This window comes from Rattus norvegicus, chromosome 9 (assembly GCF_021556685.1).
Source record: "Rattus norvegicus strain SHRSP/BbbUtx chromosome 9, alternate assembly SHRSP_T2T, whole genome shotgun sequence".
Taxonomy (NCBI): domain Eukaryota; kingdom Metazoa; phylum Chordata; class Mammalia; order Rodentia; family Muridae; genus Rattus; species Rattus norvegicus.
Genome location: NC_141542.1, coordinates 29,512,668 through 29,531,569, shown reverse-complemented (window position 1 = coordinate 29,531,569; position 18,902 = coordinate 29,512,668). Strand labels below are relative to the sequence as shown.

General features: G+C 53.5%; 2 protein-coding genes across 2 annotated transcripts; both read left to right on the top strand.

Annotated features, from left to right (window-relative positions):
* Positions 1–142: 142 nt before the first annotated feature.
* Positions 143–3,908, top strand: Mrpl2 (mitochondrial ribosomal protein L2). The gene is given in 6 exon segments (NM_001034136.1): positions 143–271; positions 1,536–1,698; positions 2,244–2,385; positions 2,479–2,705; positions 2,987–3,060; positions 3,653–3,908. Coding segments are annotated over 6 exon segments (915 nt in total). The 5' UTR covers positions 143–175; the 3' UTR covers positions 3,866–3,908.
* Positions 3,909–4,397: 489 nt separating this feature from the next.
* Cul7 (cullin 7) lies at positions 4,398–18,027 on the top strand. Its single transcript, NM_001426929.1, is given in 26 exon segments — positions 4,398–4,488; positions 5,206–5,784; positions 6,261–6,412; positions 6,519–6,992; positions 7,580–7,715; positions 7,808–8,004; positions 8,260–8,503; positions 9,514–9,751; positions 9,845–9,950; positions 10,943–11,170; positions 11,359–11,449; positions 11,563–11,734; positions 11,860–11,965; positions 12,229–12,324; positions 12,515–12,690; positions 12,947–13,080; positions 13,326–13,508; positions 13,659–13,765; positions 13,847–14,029; positions 14,926–15,086; positions 15,276–15,492; positions 15,567–15,888; positions 16,709–16,854; positions 16,988–17,114; positions 17,197–17,402; positions 17,628–18,027. Coding segments are annotated over 25 exon segments (5,097 nt in total). The 5' UTR covers positions 4,398–4,488; positions 5,206–5,213; the 3' UTR covers positions 17,952–18,027.
* The last annotated feature ends 875 nt before the right edge of the window (positions 18,028–18,902 follow it).

Sequence of the window (18,902 nt, the reverse complement as noted above, 5' to 3'; positions counted from 1 at the left end):
CTAAGAACTTGTTCTAGGGAAGAAAGAAAGCTTGTATCTTACGGCGCTGCACTTCTGTGCCCGCCTCTCTTACGTCATTGAAAAGCGACGGTACCCCGAATGAAACGTCATTTAAGAGCACCAGGCTCTGGGTAAAGGTAAAAGCGAGTTCTGTACGGAGGAATCTGACCATTCCATGGCCCTGTGCGCGCTGGCTAGTGCTCTGCGCTCCTTGAGCCTGGCATCCCCGGCCATTACCGCCCGGGTTCCGACTCTGCTTCCTGTTGGCCAGGTAATCCGCTTACCTGGGAAATAAAATCCGCCTGGGGTGTCAGTGATCCCTCAAGGCTAGTCGGGATCACGTGACCTTGGGTAAACTTGCCTTCATCCTTTGCTGTTTGTAAATGCTGCTCTCTCCGAAAGCTCCATTCGTCAGCGAGATACTGGCTTCCAAGTACTTTTGCAAATCTTTACTAAACAGGTTGCAATGGTAACATTAATGTGCCAACCGCAAACCAAGCAGAATAGAGGACTGAATTAAAGGAACTCCTGAAAGTTGTGCACATTTTGCAGATGAGAACACTGGTCAACAGTCTAAGTCTTACACCTTCTGGGGCTTGACAGACTGACTTCAGAGCTTGCTTTTGTTTTTGCTCTCGTACTTCAAATTAAACCTAGAGCCTTGCTCATGCTGTGCACTTTTACCTCTGACCTACACACCTCACACCAGAACCAGTGCTCTTAACCATTTTAATGTGTGGATAGGTTGTGGCTGATATTAGGGAATGTCAACCAGTGGGTCTGAAGTGGGCAATGGTGAATCACAGAAAAAAAGAAATTATTGGGGTCTGGAGAGATGGCTCAGTGGTTAAGAGCATTGACTGTTCTTCCAGAGGTCCTGAGTTCAAATCCCAGCAACCACATGGTGGCTCACAACCATCTGTAATGGGATTCAATGCTCTCTTTTGGTGTGTCTGAGGACAACTACAGTATACTCATACAAATAAATAAATCTTTAAAAAATTATTAAAAAAAGAAATTATTGACCTTGCTTCTCAGCATTTCTCAGGCTAAGCTTGGCAAAATTTAGCAAATATATATTTGATATTCCAAACTAAACCTAACACTGGGTCTACAGCAAGTGGAAAAGCAAAGTAGTTATTTTTATTCATATTTGAAAATTCCTGAAAACGTGCAGAGGGCAAAGGTCACTGCTGCTAATGGTGGTATATGGGTGTGTGGAATTTACCAGCTCTGGAAAAATGAATTCTTCAGGCAAGGAAAGGTTTCTATTTCCGGGCAAGAACTTGAAACGAATTAGAAGTTGATGAAGGAAAAACATCTCCTCGGAGAAGTATTTCAGAGGTTTACCAAATGGTTACCAAGTAACTGGATAAACACATTACGCTGGTATTTGTGGAAGTTGAAGGGTAGAGATTTGAGGGCAGTGGTCTGAGATGCTTTGAGGAGGAAATAGCCTACAAGCCAGACTTGATCCGTGTGCTTTCTCCCTTGGTTCTCTGAAAGAGGATTTTCTTTTTAATCCCGAAATACAGAGCAATGTCCTCCTTCAGCTGCCCTCTGCCCTGGCATTGCCCGCTCACCGCCCAGTGCATATGTCTGCGGACCGCAGCGCTAAGTTTGTGTCCTGGAAGAGTCGTATCAAGTACACAGTTAAACCAGTGAAGATGAGGAAGTCTGGGGGTCGAGACCACACAGGTGGGAGAAAGGGCCGGGAGCATCCGGGGTGGGGGGGAGACTGCATTAGGGCCCTGGATGTCTAAGGCAGTGTACTGTGGCTTGTAAGATGTCAGTGAGGTGCGTTTTGCTGTGTGGCTCACTGTTGAAGCTGAAGAACAGACCACACAGAAATATAACCAGCTCAACCAAAGTGCCCAAAATTCATAACGGTTTAAAGTGTGTGTGAGTCCGATTTATATCCCTCCCAGTAAGTCTACTGAATTCAATAACCTGAAAACTTTTGTTTTATACAATCTTAGTAATCGTACTTGTATTGAGCCATGCAAGTGTTACCTCAGTGCTTCTTCAAGGATGCCCTGGCCTCCACACACCCACATGCTATGGCTCAAACTTGGGGCCTTATAAGGCAAGCTGTCTATGGCTGAGCCACACCACCAGCCCTTTGTCACTTTTCTGTGTGTGATATAATATCGAGGGAGTGCTACTGTCCAGTCTAGGCAAGGTCTGTTAATGTTGAGAGCTCTTCTAACCTTAATCACAGCCCTGAACTCTCCTGACTCTAGGCCGCATCCGAGTGCATGGTATTGGTGGAGGCCACAAGCAGAATTATCGAATGATTGACTTTCTCCGGTTCCGGCCAGAAAAGGGGACCGAGCCAGAACCCTTTGAGGAGAAGGTTGTGATAGTCCGCTACGATCCTTGTAGGCAAGTTTGGGGTGGGAAGTGATGATGGTGTGGTCTGAACTGCTCTTTTGTAGCTTCTCAGAAAACGTGGGCTTTGTCCGTCATCCTGAACAGGTCTGCAGACATAGCTCTGGTTGCCGGGGGCAGCCGGAAACGCTGGATCATTGCCACAGAAAACATGAAGGCAGGAGATACAATCCTGAACTCTAACCACATCGGCAGAATGGCAGTGGCTGCTCAGGAAGGGGATGCACATCCGCTTGGGGCGCTGCCTGTGGGGACCCTCATCAACAATGTAGAGAGCGAGCCTGGCCGAGGAGCCCAGTATATCCGAGCTGCAGGTATGGACCCGAACGCTGCCCTCTTCCCACAGTTGGGAAGACCCAGGGGTACCTGCTATCACTCCTGTGAACCCTTTAGGCCCACATCTGTTCCAAGGACAGAAGAAAACAAACAGTAAGAGGACGAATATGTGCCTTGCTTTATCCTAAATCATAGTGTATGGTCTTCTGTGTTTCATGTGCCCCAAAGGACAAAGTAAGGGTAGCGTGTGACCCAAGATCCCCACGGCAACCTCCCTCTGATTTGTGGAGGGTGGCAAAGCTATGTCTCCCTTCCCCAGGGACATGCGGTGTGCTGCTCCGGAAGGTGAATGGAACAGCCATTATCCAGCTGCCCTCGAAGAGGCAAATGCAGGTGTGTGGCCACAAATGGGAGGAGTCAGCAGAGGGGGTTTGTGGAATGCACCTCACTATCTCCCAAGTGTATGGTGCCAGGTTCCATTTGTGTGTGCTCTGGTCTTCGCTTCCTGAGTAAGCAGGCCTCCTCAGGTCGGTGCCTTAATGGAATGCCTTTTCCCAGCCAAGCATGGCGGTACATGTCTGTAATCCCAGCATTCCAGATGAGGCAAAAGAAGCTACCTAGGCTTTTCCAGGAAAAGATAGGTGTGGGTTGAATCATCAGGTTGGAACTGGCTTTTAATCCCATCTCTCAAGAGCCAGAGGCAGGGATGCAGAACAGTCAGGACCCTGACTCCAAAAGAAAACCACAAAAACAAAAACAGATTCAGGGGTGTTGTGTGTGTGTGTGTGTGTGTGTGTGTGTGTGTGTGTGTGTGTGTTCAACTTTTCATTCATTCTGTCAGACCCACATTTACATTCTAATGTTTTGTGTTTCTCCTTTTTCCATCCCTTATTGAGTGTAAAAAGCCACCTAGAGTAGTGTTCCCAACACTGCCCTGCCAGGCTCTTGCTCCCACCGGTGCATTCTTGTCTGCTTCTCTTGTCAGGTGCTGGAGTCGTGCACTGCAACTGTAGGCCGGGTTTCCAACGTTAATCATAACCAGCGGGTCATCGGCAAGGCAGGACGGAACCGCTGGCTAGGCAAGAGGCCTAACAGTGGGCTGTGGCAACGCAAGGGAGGCTGGGCCGGCCGGAAGATTCGGCCACTGCCACCCATGAAGAGTTACGTGAAGCTGCCCTCCGCTGCTGCCCAAAGCTGATTCCCCTGGACTCAAATAAAATGTTCCTTGTTTTTATCTGTTACTACCTTTTCAGTTTTGGAGGGCGCGGTACAGACTGTAGAGAAATAATCAAGGATAGAGGGAAGAGAATGGAAAAAAACGGATGGGGAGGGGGTTAGAAATGACCTCCAAGGTCTTTTCCAGTTCTGGCTTTGGGAAATGGGAAGGCACTTCCGGCACAGGAAGGAGGACTAAGAGGAAGAGGAAAGGGCGGTGCGGAACTGGAGGGCTGCGTCGTCCAGGTGGCACTCGCTACTCCTCCCGCTGATAGCCCCGGGCCTCCAGCTTTCCGCTAAATCTGGCGGAAACGAGCGGTGGCTGATGCAGGCGGCGGAGCTTGGGAGCGCCCGAAGCCCTAGCCAGGACTAGGCTCCACCCTGCAGCAGGCAGTGCGCAGGCGCGCGCCGTGAAATCTCCTGCTGGCCACGCCCTCTGCCCGCCTGTCTCCTGCACAGGCACGCCCCCTCCTCTGCGCCTAGACCCCTTCAGGGGGCCCAGGCGGGGCCCAAACACTCGTCAGCGCAGCAGCCGCCATCGTGTGCAGCGCGTCCCTATCTCTGCAAAGGACAGGCCTCGCGCCAGGATCCCGGTGGACTTCTGAGGTGGCCAGAGCCCCGCCGCGGCCCCTGCCCCTTTTCTGGGCTTCCGATCGCCCGCGGAGCCTCTCGTCCCCTTCCCCACCATGCTTTGGGACTCTCCTTTATCGGGCCTACCTCCCCATCCTATCCCACCACGCCCGTTCCCGACCTTCTCAGGTCTTGATTCCCATCCACCAAGCCTCGCGCCGCTTATCCATCGGACCCCTGATGCACCCTTTCCCCGGCCTCGCAGCTCTGGCATGGATGTCTCCATTCCTTCCCCTTCTCCCAGCCTGTCAGCTTTGCTGATGGCCATTTCTGTGCCCTTTCCTTTGGGCCTGACCACCCAGTGCTTCAATTTAGAGATTTCATCCCTCCTCTGACACAGTCCTGTGCCTCCACACACCCATTTTCCTAAGTTCCCTTTACTGGCCCAGGATCTTGGGCTTCATTTGTAAACCCAACACTGCTCTAGACCACTGCCCTTCCCATTGTCCAGAACCAAACCCACTCAAGGCTACAAGCCTTGGAGACCTTTTAGCTCCAATATTTTGCTCTCGAATAACAAACTCCACAGTGTTCTCTTCGGTCCAGGTCTCACTCGGCCTGAAGCAGGCCCAACTTTACCCCACCCAGCATAACAGCTGTTGCTGCATTTGCTCCTCCAACTCCTGGATGCCCTTGTTTTCTGACCTCCCTCTCACTCTAGCTTGCCTCTTCTCTCTTCCTTGTGTGTCTCAGGTGCCAGGATGGTGGGGGAGCTCCGCTACAGGGAATTCAGGGTGCCCCTGGGGCCTGGCTTGCACGCATATCCGGATGAATTGATCCGCCAACGGGTTGGCCATAACGGGCACCCTGAGTATCAGATCCGCTGGCTCATCCTCAGGCGCGGAGATGATGGGGACTCTAGTCAAGTGGACTGCAAGGCTGAGCATATCCTGCTATGGATGACTGACGATGAGATCTATGCCAACTGCCACAAGATGCTGGGGGAGGATGGCCAAGTCATCAGACCTTCCCAGGAGTCTGCAGAGGCTGGGGCCCTCGATAAATCTGTGCTGGGGGAGATGGAAACGGATGTGAAGTCCTTGATTCAGAGGGCCCTTCGGCAGCTGGAGGAGTGTGTGGGCGCTGTTCCTCCTGCCCCGCTCCTTCACACGGTCCATGTACTCAGTGCCTATGCCAGCATTGAACCCCTCACGGGCGTCTTCAAAGATCGCAGAGTTCTGGACTTGGTCATGCACATGTTGAGCAGTCCTGATTATCAGATCCGCTGGAGCGCAGGCCGGATGATACAAGCTCTGTCCTCCCATGATGCTGGTGAGGGGCAGGTTGGGGAGGAAGGGAGAACAGGAGAGGGTCTGGGTCGGCTCAGGGATTCAGAGGACACTGTGACAGGACCTTCTGACTGCATCAGTACGTAATGGTTCTGTTGTCATTCACTTTTAAGTTGGAAGAAAAAAGAGGGGGCGGGGGCGGGGGAGAATGTTTATTGGGGAGGTGGGGGAGATTGAATAAGCAAGAACATATTAATCCATTAGCTTTTATGCAAAAGAAGATCTTAGACTGTTGCAGAATGTGTGTGTGTGTGTGTGTGTGTGTGTGTGTCTGGGTGTGTGTGTCTGGGTGTCTGGGTGTGTATGTGTGATAGTAAACTTTGGCTCTTGAAGCAAATCAACAAAATATGTCATTCCCAATGAGTTCTGGCAAAGGATTGGTAGTAAGTAGAAAGCTAGGAGAGATGCCTGAAAGATTGGGCTTAGGGAGTTGTTTCTGATTGGAGGTATGGGTTTCAGGAACCCGGACCCAGATCCTTCTGTCACTGAGCCAACAAGAGGCCATCGAAAAGCACCTGGATTTTGACAGCCGCTGCGCTCTGCTTGCACTGTTTGCCCAGGCTACTCTCACAGAACACCCGATGTCCTTCGAGGGCGTTCAGCTGCCACAGGTATTTTGGGAATATGGGGTAGTGGGAGCTGAGGATTTGCCACAGAGGATGCTCCGGAAAGAGGGCAGAAGATGAGATGGGTGAGGGTCAAAGGTATATTCTATAGGTCCCAGGACGGCTGCTCTTCTCCCTGGTGAAACGCTACCTATGTGTCACCTTCCTCCTGGATCGGCTGAACGGCAACGCAGAGGATCAAGATGCCCAGAACAACTTCATTCCAGAGGAGTTGAATGCTGGGAGGGGCCGGGTGGAACTGGAATTCAGTATGGCCATGGGCACTCTGATCTCCGAGCTGGTGCAAGCCATGCGCTGGGACTGGGCCTCAAGCAGATCAGAGAGCTCCTCTCCCATTTTCCAGCCTCCGCCAACAGAGTTCTTCCGCCCCCGTGCCCAGCGTTTCAGGAGGTCAAGGCGGTTTCGCCCGCGCACCGCATTTGCGAGTGTCAACACCTATGCCTTGTATGTGCGGGATACGCTACGGCCCGGGATGCGGGTACGGATGCTGGAGGATTTCGAGGAGATCAGTGCTGGGGACGAAGGCCAGTTCCGACAGAGCAACGACGGCATGCCTCCGGTCCAGGTAAAGGCTGTACAGTAGTGAGACCCTGAAATTCTATTCTGGGTAAGGCATGCATGCCTGGGTGTTCTGTACTAGAGGCTCAGTTAAGATCCAAAGGGCAAAGGCATCAACAGTTGAAAGGACATGGAACCCTTGGGATATGTGAGTAAAGGAAGTTCGGACCCAAGAAGAAACTGGTAGATCCGAATTTGGCAATGGCTGTTTGAGGCTAGATGGAAGCATTGAATATCAAAGACAGAGACGATCCAGGCGTGGTAGCCATGTTTGTAGTCTCAGAACTCGGGAGGTAGAGAGAGACAGGAAGATGGGAGTTCAAGGCCAGCCGTGACCACATAGCAATGTTGAGGCCAGTCTGGGACCCCCGTCTGAAAGAGAGTAAAAACAGAACTAGAATAAAGGAAGTAGAGGCCATTGCTGAAGAGAGGGTGGGGCTGTCTGTATATACACTGTCGTCTATGCATTCTATATATTCTATAGCCAGTGTTGCTACTTGGTCACCTTATAGACCATGAGCCCCAGCGTTGGGCCTCAGCTGATTAATAGCAAATCCTCTTCTCCTTCCCTCTTCCCGCGCTCCAATCCTCCAGGTGTTGTGGGATTCGACAGGCCATACCTACTGGGTACACTGGCACATGCTTGAGATCTTGGGCTTTGAGGAAGACATTGAGGATGTGGTTGACATTGATGACCAGGGGGCAATGGTCCATGGAGGACTGGGTGTAGGTGAGCTCGGGGAGGGGTTGGCTCTGAGCCGAGAAGCAGAGGCCTACCTGGGCAGGCAGTGACTTGGCCGTTGCCACGCCCCGTTTTCACAGCCCCGCCATTCCAGCACTGGAAGCCCATAGCTCAGCTCTTTGCCGAGCCTTACGTGGTGCCCGAGGAGGAAGACAGGGAAGAGAGAGAGCACTTGACCCAGGCCGAGTGGTGGGAGCTCTTCTTCTTCATCAAGAAGTTAAACGCAGAGGAACGGCAGCACGTGGTGGAGCTCCTTCAGGAGTTCCTGGAGGGGGAGGTAGGCACTCCTCAGAGGCGCCCCCTACAGGTCTGGACTGGAACATTTGCAAAGCTCGGGAGGGGACGTGGAGGTCAGATAGCATCAGGGGCCCACAGTGGAGGAGTCTGGGAAGTTCAAAGATGCAAGTGTTGGTGGGCTGCCAGCTACCAGAGGTTCAGAATGGTGGATGTGTGTGTGGAGATTCCCCATTCCCCCAGAGGACCTCTCACCATCTGCTCGTTCAGCTGCTACGGGCTGACTTTCTTCCCACAGCATGTTCTGGACTTTGAGATCCTGCCCGAGCTGACTGTACCTGTTGAGTTGGCTCAGGACCTGATGCTGTCTCTGCCTCAACAACTTGATGACAGCGCTTTGAGGGACCTGTTCAACTGCTATGTGTACCGGAAGTACGGCCCCGAAGTCCTGGTAGGGAAGCGAAACCGCCCGTTTGTGCTAGATGACCAGCTTAACCTATTCCGGATCGAAACGGACTCTGAAGATGAGGCTGGCGCTGAAGGTGAGTGTCCCGCAGACAGCAGCAGAGACACCTGCCTTTGGGAGAGTGTCGTCACAGGGGGGTCTCCTCTAACAGTGTGCTGTCCTGTCTGAAAGAGATACCCTACCCACAGTCCCAGAAACTTTATATGTGCGTCCACGTGAGTGCGTGTGCGTGCGCGCGCGTGCGTACCTGTGTGTCTAGACCCGAAGACAATTACAGATGTCGTTCCTCAGCTGTCATTTATCTTTTATTTAAATTGATTTTATTTTAGCTGAGTGTGGTGGCCCACACAGATATCTGAGTTTGAAGCCAGCCTGCTCTATAGAGCAAATTCCAGGACAGCCAGGGCTACACAGAAACCCTGTCTCAAAAGTACCAAGCCGGGGTTGGGGATTTAGCTCAGTGGTAGAGCGCTTGCCTAGGAAGTGCAAGGCCCTGGGTTCGGTCCCCAGCTCCAAAAAAAAGAACCAAAAAAAAAAAAAGTACCAAGCCAAAAAAAAATTTTTATTTTATTTTATTCGTATGGGTATTGTGTGTCTATTACGTCCATGCAGTGCCCACAGAGGCCAGAAGAGGGCGTCGGCTCTCCTGGAGTTGAGGTTCTAATTAGTTGTGAGCTGCCAAGTGGATGCTGGCGATTGAACCTGGAGCCTCTGGAAAAACAAGTGTTCTTAATCTTGACCCATCTCTGTAGACCCATCCGCCACACTTTTTCTTCCTCCTTTCTTTCCTCTATCTCTCTTTCTTTTCTTCTTTTTTTTTGGGGGGGGGGGGCAAGTTCTCCTGCTGCCCTGGTCCTTGCTGTCTCCACCATATGTATGAACCACAGGCATGAACCACTGTGTTCAGTTATTGTTTCTAGAAGATTTTATTTCTAATTATGTGTCTGTGTGTGGGTTCGTGCGTGTGAATGCAGATACCCCAAGTAGGCCAGTGAGACTGTCAGATGGCTGGAGCTGGAGTTGCAGTGGGTCACGAGCTGCCTGACACAGGTACTGCCAATTCTTACCCCACTCTTGTTCCTCCAGCCCAAGATCCCCCATCTCAGAGTGCCAGCCCTGCCCTGCGGCAACTGGTGGAGGGCTTGGGCCCATCTGGGAAGCTCCTTGTGGACCTGGAGCGAGCCCTCAGCTCTGAGGCTCCCCAGGAAAATGAGGTCAAGCCATGCCTGCTGCAGCTGCAGGAGGAGCCCCAGCCCTTCCTCACACTCATGCGGAGTCTGGACACTCCAGCCAGCAACAAGGCCCTGCACCTGACTGCGCTGAGGTGGGAGAGCAGTGAGGGGCAGGGCTGAGCACAGGAAGGCCTCACACCAACCTGATTATCTCTCTACCTTCCCGTTTCTGTCTCTCCCCCTAGAATCTTGATGCAGCTGGTGAACTTCCCTGAGGCACTGCTGCTTCCCTGGCATGAAGCCATGGATGCCTGTATGACCTGCCTTCGGTCCCCCAATACTGACCGAGAGGTAGCCCTGTCCCACTCTGGGGAGATGCTGGGCGGTGGGAGGACCCCAGTGAGGCAGACCCCCGGGTGAGGCTTGGAGGATGCAACAGAGTCTTTGTGTTCTTGCCTTTAAAATGAAAATCTTATGTTTTTTAAATAGGTAATATTCAGAAAAGTTCACAAGTCAAAATGGCACAAGGTAGTCCTTGAGAATTCTGGCTCTTACCTGATTCTCATTGTCTGAGCGTCCTTGCTGGTAACCCACTGTATTAATCTATAGTCTGTCCCCTGCTTCCTTAAGCGTATAGAAATGAGCTCGGCGGGCTTCAGCCAGGCCTTCAGGAGGAAGGGGAGCAGCCTCGCTGCTCTTGTAGAGGACCCAGATTTAGTTCTCAGCACCCACCAGACAGCTCGCAACCATCTGTAACTCCAGTTCTAGGGAGGAGGTAGACACCTCTTTCTAGTCACATGCACACACGGTGTAATGGCAGGCAAATACTCTCACGTAAGATTTAAATAACTTTACGAAATCTTTTCAGAGAGGGAGTGAGGGAGCAGACTTTTCTATAAGAGGTCCTGGGTACAGGAGGCCTCAGAAGGGTCAAAGGTATGGTGTTAATGAGTATCTCAAGTCGATGCCTTCAGTTGCCAAGCTAGACCAGAGAGAAGTTCAGGCCTTCTCTTCCCTTCTAGCCCTCATTAAGTGTCTGGGCTGGGGGCCTACACATCTCAACACCAATCCTGCAGCTGGCTCCTGGGAGCCACAGCTGAGTCCAAGAACTGAGGATCCTCTACCTGTTCCCCACATACTCGGTGGCTAAGAGCCCCAGAGGGCAAGCAGGCTCTTCCCATAGGTTTGACCTTGTTTCTCTAACTGCACCTGGTTTTTATATTACTTCCACACACTGCCTTGCTCGGCTCCCAGCACAGAGTGGGCATGAGTCACCCCAGCTATCCATGTAGCCGAGGCTTGCCCCTTTCTTCACTGTCCCCTTGATTGACATCCCCGCTCAGGTGCTCCAGGAACTAATCTTTTTCCTACACCGCCTGACCTCCACGAGCCGGGACTATGCGGTGATCCTAAACCAGCTAGGAGCCCGGGACGCCATCTCCAAGGTCCTGGAAAAGCACCGAGGGAAACTGGAGTTGGCTCAGGAGCTGCGGGACATGGTGTTCAAGTGTGAGAAGCATGCTCACCTCTACCGGAAACTCACCACGAATATTCTGGGCGGTTGCATCCAGGTCAGGAGGAAGGGCAGGAGGAAGTGGAGGTTCTGAGCTACCTAAGAACATGAATTCTGAGCAATGGCAGGGTTTGGGTGTTGGCTCGAGTGAGCCTGGAGGTGTGTGTTCCCTTAGTGTTTGACCTTTCCTCTGTGTGTGTTTGCTTGAGCCTTGTGTCTCTCCTTTCTCTGATGTTCTGGCTCCAGATGGTGCTGGGCCAGATTGAAGACCACAGACGAACCCACCGGCCCATCCAAATCCCGTTCTTTGATGTGTTTCTCAGATATCTGTGCCAGGGTTAGTGTCTGTCCCTGATCTGTTTCATTTACCATCACCCATTGTCCCCTTTGTGCTTACCTGGCTGTGACCTTTACCCTTTCCCGCTGTCCCCGTCCCCCACCCCCCCCCAGGCTCCAGTGCGGAAGTGAAGAAAAATAAGTACTGGGAGAAGGTAGAGGTGTCCTCCAACCCACACCGGGCCAGCAGGCTGACGGACCGCAACGCCAAGACCTACTGGGAGTCAAATGGCACTGCCGGCTCCCACTTCATCACCGTGCACATGCGCCCGGGTGTCCTCATCAGGTAATGCGCTCCCACATGCACGCGTGGGTGGCCCTGTATTTGTCCTGCCGGAGTCACCTGGGCTCTTGAATGTGGACATGACACAGGGGTCCCAGTTCCCATTGGTTCTTCCTCCCCATTCCCAGGCAGCTAACTCTACTGGTGGCTGGTGAGGACTCAAGCTACATGCCAGCCTGGGTGGTGGTGTGTGGGGGCGACAGCATCAGCTCTGTTAATACAGAACTCAATGCGGTAGGGACCCCTATGCCCCGGCCCATCCCTGGTAACCTCTCTCTTCCCTTCTGAGTCTAAACTCTCAAGCCCTACATGCAATGAGTCACACATAAACTAGTCTATTATCCTTGCACCTGTGTGATGAGAGGCACTAAAGCCTCTGTCAGGAGCCCTGTGTGTCCCTGGGGTGGAGGACAGAGGGATTTGCAAGAGGGCTGATGTGACTGTTAATAGTCCTGTCTACGCAGAAGGAGGAGACAGCCCTCTCTGCCCCTCACCAGGTGAACGTGATGCCGCATGCTAGCCGAGTAATCCTTCTGGAGAATTTAACCCGATTCTGGCCCATCGTCCAGATCCGAATAAAGCGCTGTCAGCAGGTGGGGTGTGATGAATGGCTCCTGGTACAGGTCTCTGAGCCCCCCAACAGGACGACGAAACCCAGATGTCTGTCACCCAAACTACCCCATGGCAGCCCTGATCCTGATGATGCCTTTAGAATTTTAGATGAGCTGGGGTCTGGGGTGGCTCAAGGGGTGAAGCCTATGCTACAGGTCTCGTGTCTAACAGGGCGGCATTAACACTCGCATCCGGGGCCTGGAGGTCCTGGGCCCGAAGCCCACCTTCTGGCCAGTGTTCCGAGAGCAGCTGTGCCGGCACACACGCCTCTTCTACATGGTTCGTGCACAAGCGTGGAGCCAGGACATAGCTGAGGATCGCCGGAGCCTGCTACACCTAAGTTCTAGGTGTGTAAGAGCTTGCATGTGTGTCTGTGGAAGGCCAGGTTGGGTAAAGGAACTATGGGAGGGTCCTTAGGAGGCCAGGAGACAGGTCTGTCCTAGGGCTTGGGGACGGTCAAAGCGTTCTGAGGTGAGATTTTCTCTGGGTGCGGGAGGGAGGCGTGCTGCGAGTCCTGGGCTCTTCTGAAATACTGCCCCGGGTGCTGGCTGCATGCAGAGTGATAGAAGCCATAGGGCCTGAACTCTTCCTTGTCCTCCCCAGACTGAACGGGGCTCTGCGGCAGGAGCAGAATTTTGCAGATCGCTTCCTCCCTGATGAGGAGGCCGCACTAGCACTGAGCAAGACCTGCTGGGAGGCGCTGGTCAGCCCCCTGGTGCAGAACATCACCTCGCCCGGTAACCACCCACGCCTCAGCCCGCTCCTCAGTGTTCCTGAGCTACAAACGCCTGGGTTCTGCTCTTTGCCTTTTAGACGAGAACGTGTGTTTGTCGCCTGCATCCCCACATCTTCCGGGCCGCAATGCTCCTCTCCCTGGGTCCTTGTGTGTGTGTGGTTGGTCTCTCGCTGTCCCTTGGTGAGCTCAACCGCTCTGCTTCCCCAGAGATCAGCCGTCCTTAGGTTTGTTACTTTCAACCTCCAGATGAGGACAGCACCAGTTCCTTAGGCTGGCTGCTGAATCAGTACCTGGAGTGCAGGGAGGCTGCCTACAATCCCCAGAGCCGGGCCGCAGCTTTCTCCTCCCGGGTTCGCCGCCTCACCCACCTCCTGGTCCACGTGGAGCCCTGTGAGGCGGCACCTCCGGTGGTGGCCATTTCCCAATCCAGTGAGTACTGACGACTCCAACAGGAGTGATACTCGGCGCATGAGTTCCCAAAGCCAGACATCACAGCGTGCTGGCAAAGGTCTTCGGGGCTTGTCCTTGGGAACCTGAGGGGCTGTGGTCCTTGCCTCTGACACACGCCTCTCTCCACAGAGGGCAGAAATAGAAGTCATGACTGGAGCTCCTTGACCACCCGCGGCCTTCCGAGCAGCATCATGAGGAACTTGACCCGCTGCTGGCGGTCTGTGGTGGAGGAGCAGGTGAGTAGCCACCAGTGTGGAGTTAGGGGTGGGACCCTGGTGGCACTACCGCCTCTTCACTCTCCATCCCCTTCCTTCCAGGTGAACAAGTTTCTCACCTCATCCTGGAAAGACGACGATTTCGTACCCCGCTACTGCGAGCGTTACTACATCCTGCAGAAGTCGAGCTCTGAGCTGTTCGGGCCCCGGGCCGCCTTTTTGCTAGCGATGCGGAATGGCTGTGCTGATGCCTTGCTGAGGCTCCCTTTCCTCAGGGCTGCCCATGTACGTTCCTTCACGTACCTCACCTGGCCCTCTCCCTGTAACCTCTCCCCTGCCTCCCCAGAGTGGACCACCTCTGTCTCTCTGCTGTGGTGAGCAGGTCCTTTGGATATGACCATATATTGAAGCCTAGGAAAAGAATCACTACGTGCACTAGACAGACAGACAGACAGACAGAGTCTCAGCATCTATCTCTGGTTGGCCTCTTGACTTTGAACTTAACGTTCCACCTGCCTGTTTCCCAAGTGCCAGAATTAAAGGTTTTGAGGTACCATGCCCAGCTTCTTTCAAAGGCAGGGTCTCACATAGCCCAGGCTAGTCTTAAACACACTATGTAGCCCAAGAATGACTCTGAACTTCTGATCCTCTGCCTCTGTTTCCAGAGCGCTGGCATTTCAGGCATGTACCACTCATTACCCCCGTTTATGCGGTGGTAGGGATTGATCCCAGGGCTTTGTAAGCACTCTAGCTATACTCTCCGCCCTGCCCTCCTAATTCCTGATCCTTCTGCCTCCACCTCTCAATGCTAGGGTCATAGACGTGTGCCACCATCCCCAGTTGATTTATTCATTTTTGAGTTATTTGATTTGAAGACATAGCTTGCTGGGGGCGGGGAACTGGTTCTTTTTTTTCAGTTGTTAATGAAACTGTTAGTTTTCACAACTGTTAATGCGGCTGCAGCTGTAGTTCTGTGGTAACGTGTGTGCTTCTTAGTCTGGATTCCTTCCCCAGTGCCTCCTAAAGAGAGTGGTGAAGAAGGCTGACCAGTGGGTGATGGTGGTGGTCATCCCTGCTTTCTCTGCCTGTCCCCGTTCTCTTCACTGGCCTGCTCACCCATATTCTCTCATGTTCTCCTCAGGCGCTGGCCCGCTCACCCATGTTCTCTCATGCTCTCCCAGGTGAGTGAGCAGTTTGCTCGGCACATTGACCAGAGGATCCAAGGCAGCCGGATGGGCGGAGCCCGGGGAATGGAGATGCTGGCACAGTTGCAGCGATGCCTGGAGTCTGTCCTGATTTTATCTCCCCTGGAGATAGCCACCACCTTTGAGCATTACTACCAGTGAGTTTAGATCTGATCTTCCGCCTCTATTGAGTAGGGCACGGGGCAGGCAGGCAGGCAGGCTGGCAGGCTGGCTGTTTTGGGGCAGGGCTGGCTCACATGGCCTGCGTCTGATATCCAGGCAGGCCAGAGTGAGAACCTGGGCCATGCTGGCCACACTGAGACCTGGGCTGGTTGTGTTTGCTGCAGACACTACATGGCTGACCGTCTCCTGAGCGTAGGCTCCAGCTGGCTGGAGGGGGCCGTGCTGGAGCAGATCGGTCCCTGTTTCCCCGGCCGCCTCCCCCAGCAGATGCTGCAGACCCTGAACATCTCAGAGGAGCTGCAGCGTCGGTTCCACGTTTACCAGCTCCAGCAGCTCGACCAGGAGCTCCTGAAGCTGGAAGACACAGAAAAGAAGATCCAGGTGGGCTCCGGGGAAGGGATGAGCAGGGAGTGCGTAGGAGGCCTTCAGCATCTGTGAGCTTCGTTCCCTTTCAGGTGGCCCATGAGGACAGTGGCAAGGAACACAAGAGCAAGAAGGAAGACGCTGCCGGAGAGACAGCAGCTGTGGCCATGGCAGACGAGGAGGAGGAAGAAGGGAAGAAAGAGGAGGGAGAGGAGGAGGAAGGGGAGGGAGAGGAGGAGCTAGAGGAGGAGGAAGAGCGCTATTATGAAGGGACAATGCCAGAAGTGTGTGTGCTTGTCCTGTCTCCACGTTTCTGGCCTGTTGCCTCCGTGTGCCATATGCTCAATCCTACGACATGCCTGCCCTCGTACCTGAGGGGGACCATCAACCACTACTCCAACTTCTACAGCAAGAGTAAGCATCTGGAGCAGGCTCGGGTGGGGACAGGGTGGATCACTAAGAAAGGAACCTGAAGTCGGGGTAGATGCTGAGGTTAGAAACCTGGATGTCTCAAACATGGCATCTCAGCCTGCCCTTGTTCAGGAGGTACAGGATACAGGAAATAAGATTCCCTTCGGGGGACAGAATGGCTGTGTGGGAAAATGGAGGAGCTTTAAGTTTTAGCTGGAAGTGGGGCTGCTGTTGGAGTTCAGACCCCAGGAATCTCTTAGGAATTGGGAGGATAGAGGCAGACTTCTTCTAAGAGAGGCCATAGGCGTTTAGGGGTGGGTGTGTGGCCAGGCGTAGTCGAATACACCATTAATCTCAGAACTCCAGAGGCAGGCACTTGGATCTTTAAGAGTTTTGGGTCTAGCCTGGTCTGCACAGTGAATTGTAGATTAGCCAGAGTTACATAGAGAGACCCTCTCGGAAAACAGAAAGAGTGAGTGTGAGACTCCTTCCTGATTAGTCACATTTAGTCTCAAAAGTGTTCACTGGACATCAGATCCTAGACAAGACAAGAGCAGGTGAAGTGAGGAGCCCCCTCAGGAGTCCCCAGACAAGCAGGGAGGCAAGTCTTCCTGGCTCGGGAATTTTGTCTCTGCATAACTTAGGGCATGGCTGCAGCCTGCTTGGCACAGACTGACTCCTTGACAGGCAAGGCTTTTAGGGAAGCTGAGATCAGAAGCCAGAGTGCCTGGGGCTGTACACTGCAGAGATCAAGGCAAAGCCTCCCTGACAGAGCATGCCCCTCCCTCCCCTTTCTCCCATGCCCTCACGGTCATCTCTTCAGGTCAGAGCCACTCTGGCTTAGAGAAGGAGTCACCCAGGCGACTGCAGTGGACGTGGCAGGGCCGGGCAGAAGTGCAGTTTGGCGATCAGATTCTACATGTGTCCACAGTACAGATGTGGCTGCTGCTGCATCTCAACCATCTAAAGGTGGCCTGCCCCTCCTCTGCCTGTTCCTTCATAGTCACTGTCACTGGCTTCTGTTCTCTGGCCTCCGTCCTCCCCAGCTCATCCCTGGGGAGGGCCTCCGGGGAGGACTTAAACGCTTTGTATCCCTTCTAAGGCGGTGTCTGTTGAGAGCCTGCAGGCTCTCTCAGAGCTCCCTCCGGAAGTGCTTAACAAGGCAATCGGGCCTCTCACCTCATCTCGAGGCCCCTTAGACCTTCAGGAGCAGAAGAACATACCAGGAGGTATGCACTCAGGGCCCAAGACCCTGTGACAGGGACGAGCTTCTCTGGACCTTTCCAGGCAAGTGACCAATGTTCATTTCAGGGGTGCTCAAGATTCGAGATGATAGTGAGGAACCCAGGCCGAGGAGGGGCAACGTGTGGCTAATCCCACCTCAGACATACCTGAAGGCTGAGGATGAGGAGGGCCGGAATCTGGAGAAGAGAAGGAACCTTCTAAACTGCCTTGTTGTCCGAATCCTCAAGGCTCATGGGGATGAAGGCTTGCACATTGATCAGCTCGTCCATCTGGTAGGCGGTGGCAGGCATGACATGGGGGTGATGCCCATAGGTGGGGGTGGGTGGGCTTATTTGAATGACCTGACTCAGTGTAGCCTCTCGGTGTGTGATGCATGTGCTTGGGCCACACTTGCTGTGCTAGGGACGTCCAGTCCGGGGTTTATGACTAGCACAGAAGACAGAGCTTGGTAAGCTCAGTGGTTTTGACCTGTCCTTTCCTTCTGCTCTTGGTATCAGGTGCTAGAAGCTTGGGAGAAGGGGCCATGTCCTCCTCGGGGTCTGGTCAGCAGCCTTGGCAGGGGAGCAGCGTGCAGGAGCTCTGACGTCCTCTCCTGTATCCTGCACCTCCTGGGCAAGGGCACGCTGAGACGCCATGACGACCGGCCACAGATGCTGTTCTATGCAGTCCCTATAACTGTGATGGAGCCCCACACGGAGTCCCTGAACCCTGGCTCGTCAGGCCCCAATCCACCCCTCACCTTCCACACCCTGCAGATTCGATCCCGGGGTGTGCCTTATGCTTCTTGCACTGGCACCCAGACCTTCTCCACTTTCCGGTAGCCCCGGATATGGGGTCTGGGGTAGGTGAGGCTGGGGCTTTCTACAGAAAATAAAACATGGGAATTTGAAGCTAAAACCTGTATGGGACTACTAGGGATTGGTGAATTGGGTACAGGGCACCCCAATTGATGGGGAAGGAGGCCTCTGGCATGGAGGCAGTCTCCTGACACATCAGGAATCTTGTCAAGGTCTGGGCAGGTGGGTTAGAGAGCAAAGGTACAGCAGGTGTGTCCAGGCAGTGGACTCAACAGCCCAGACTCGCTCTCAGTCCCTCCTCGGAGGGTGTGGTCAGGACGCTGACTGGGCAGGTGGAACACTTGGACATGTGACAATTTGGACAGGTTATCACACAGGGCATCGTTTCCCTCATCTGTAGAGCTGGAGAGGAGTGACTAGGAAGTGACTAGGCAGTCCTTGTCTGTTTTAGCCCCCACTCCCAGGGTTAACCGCCCTCACTAGGGCCTACCTTGAGCAAAGGTGACGAGGGAAGAGGCCTTTGCAAGCACACGCAGTGTGACCACCTTCCACTGAAGGCTCAGGACCTGGGCTGCGAAGTCCTAGAAGGAACGGGCTTCTCTCTCGGCCTCCCACAAGCTCTTCCCCGTCGCTGTCTTCATCTCTTAGCCTCCCCCCAGTCAAGTACTGCTGCCCAGCATGCCCTTGGGTTCCTGCCTCCGGCTAGCCCCAGGCAAGCCTGCTGCTTGGGTGAGGCTATGCTTGGCAGGATTGGGTACACATGAACCAGGGTAGAACAGTCTAGAAAACCCAGTGCCAGGAGCACTCGTTTCGGCAGGGGTACAGGAGGAAGCAGTCAGTCTTGGTTCCTGAAGCTCACCAGTGATGAGGAAAAACTAACGTAACGGAGAAGAGGGCAAATAAGAGTCGGGTGGTAAGAGAGGGCATGAAGGCCAGACAAACTGAAGGAGCTGGATGCCACCCAGGATAGACCTG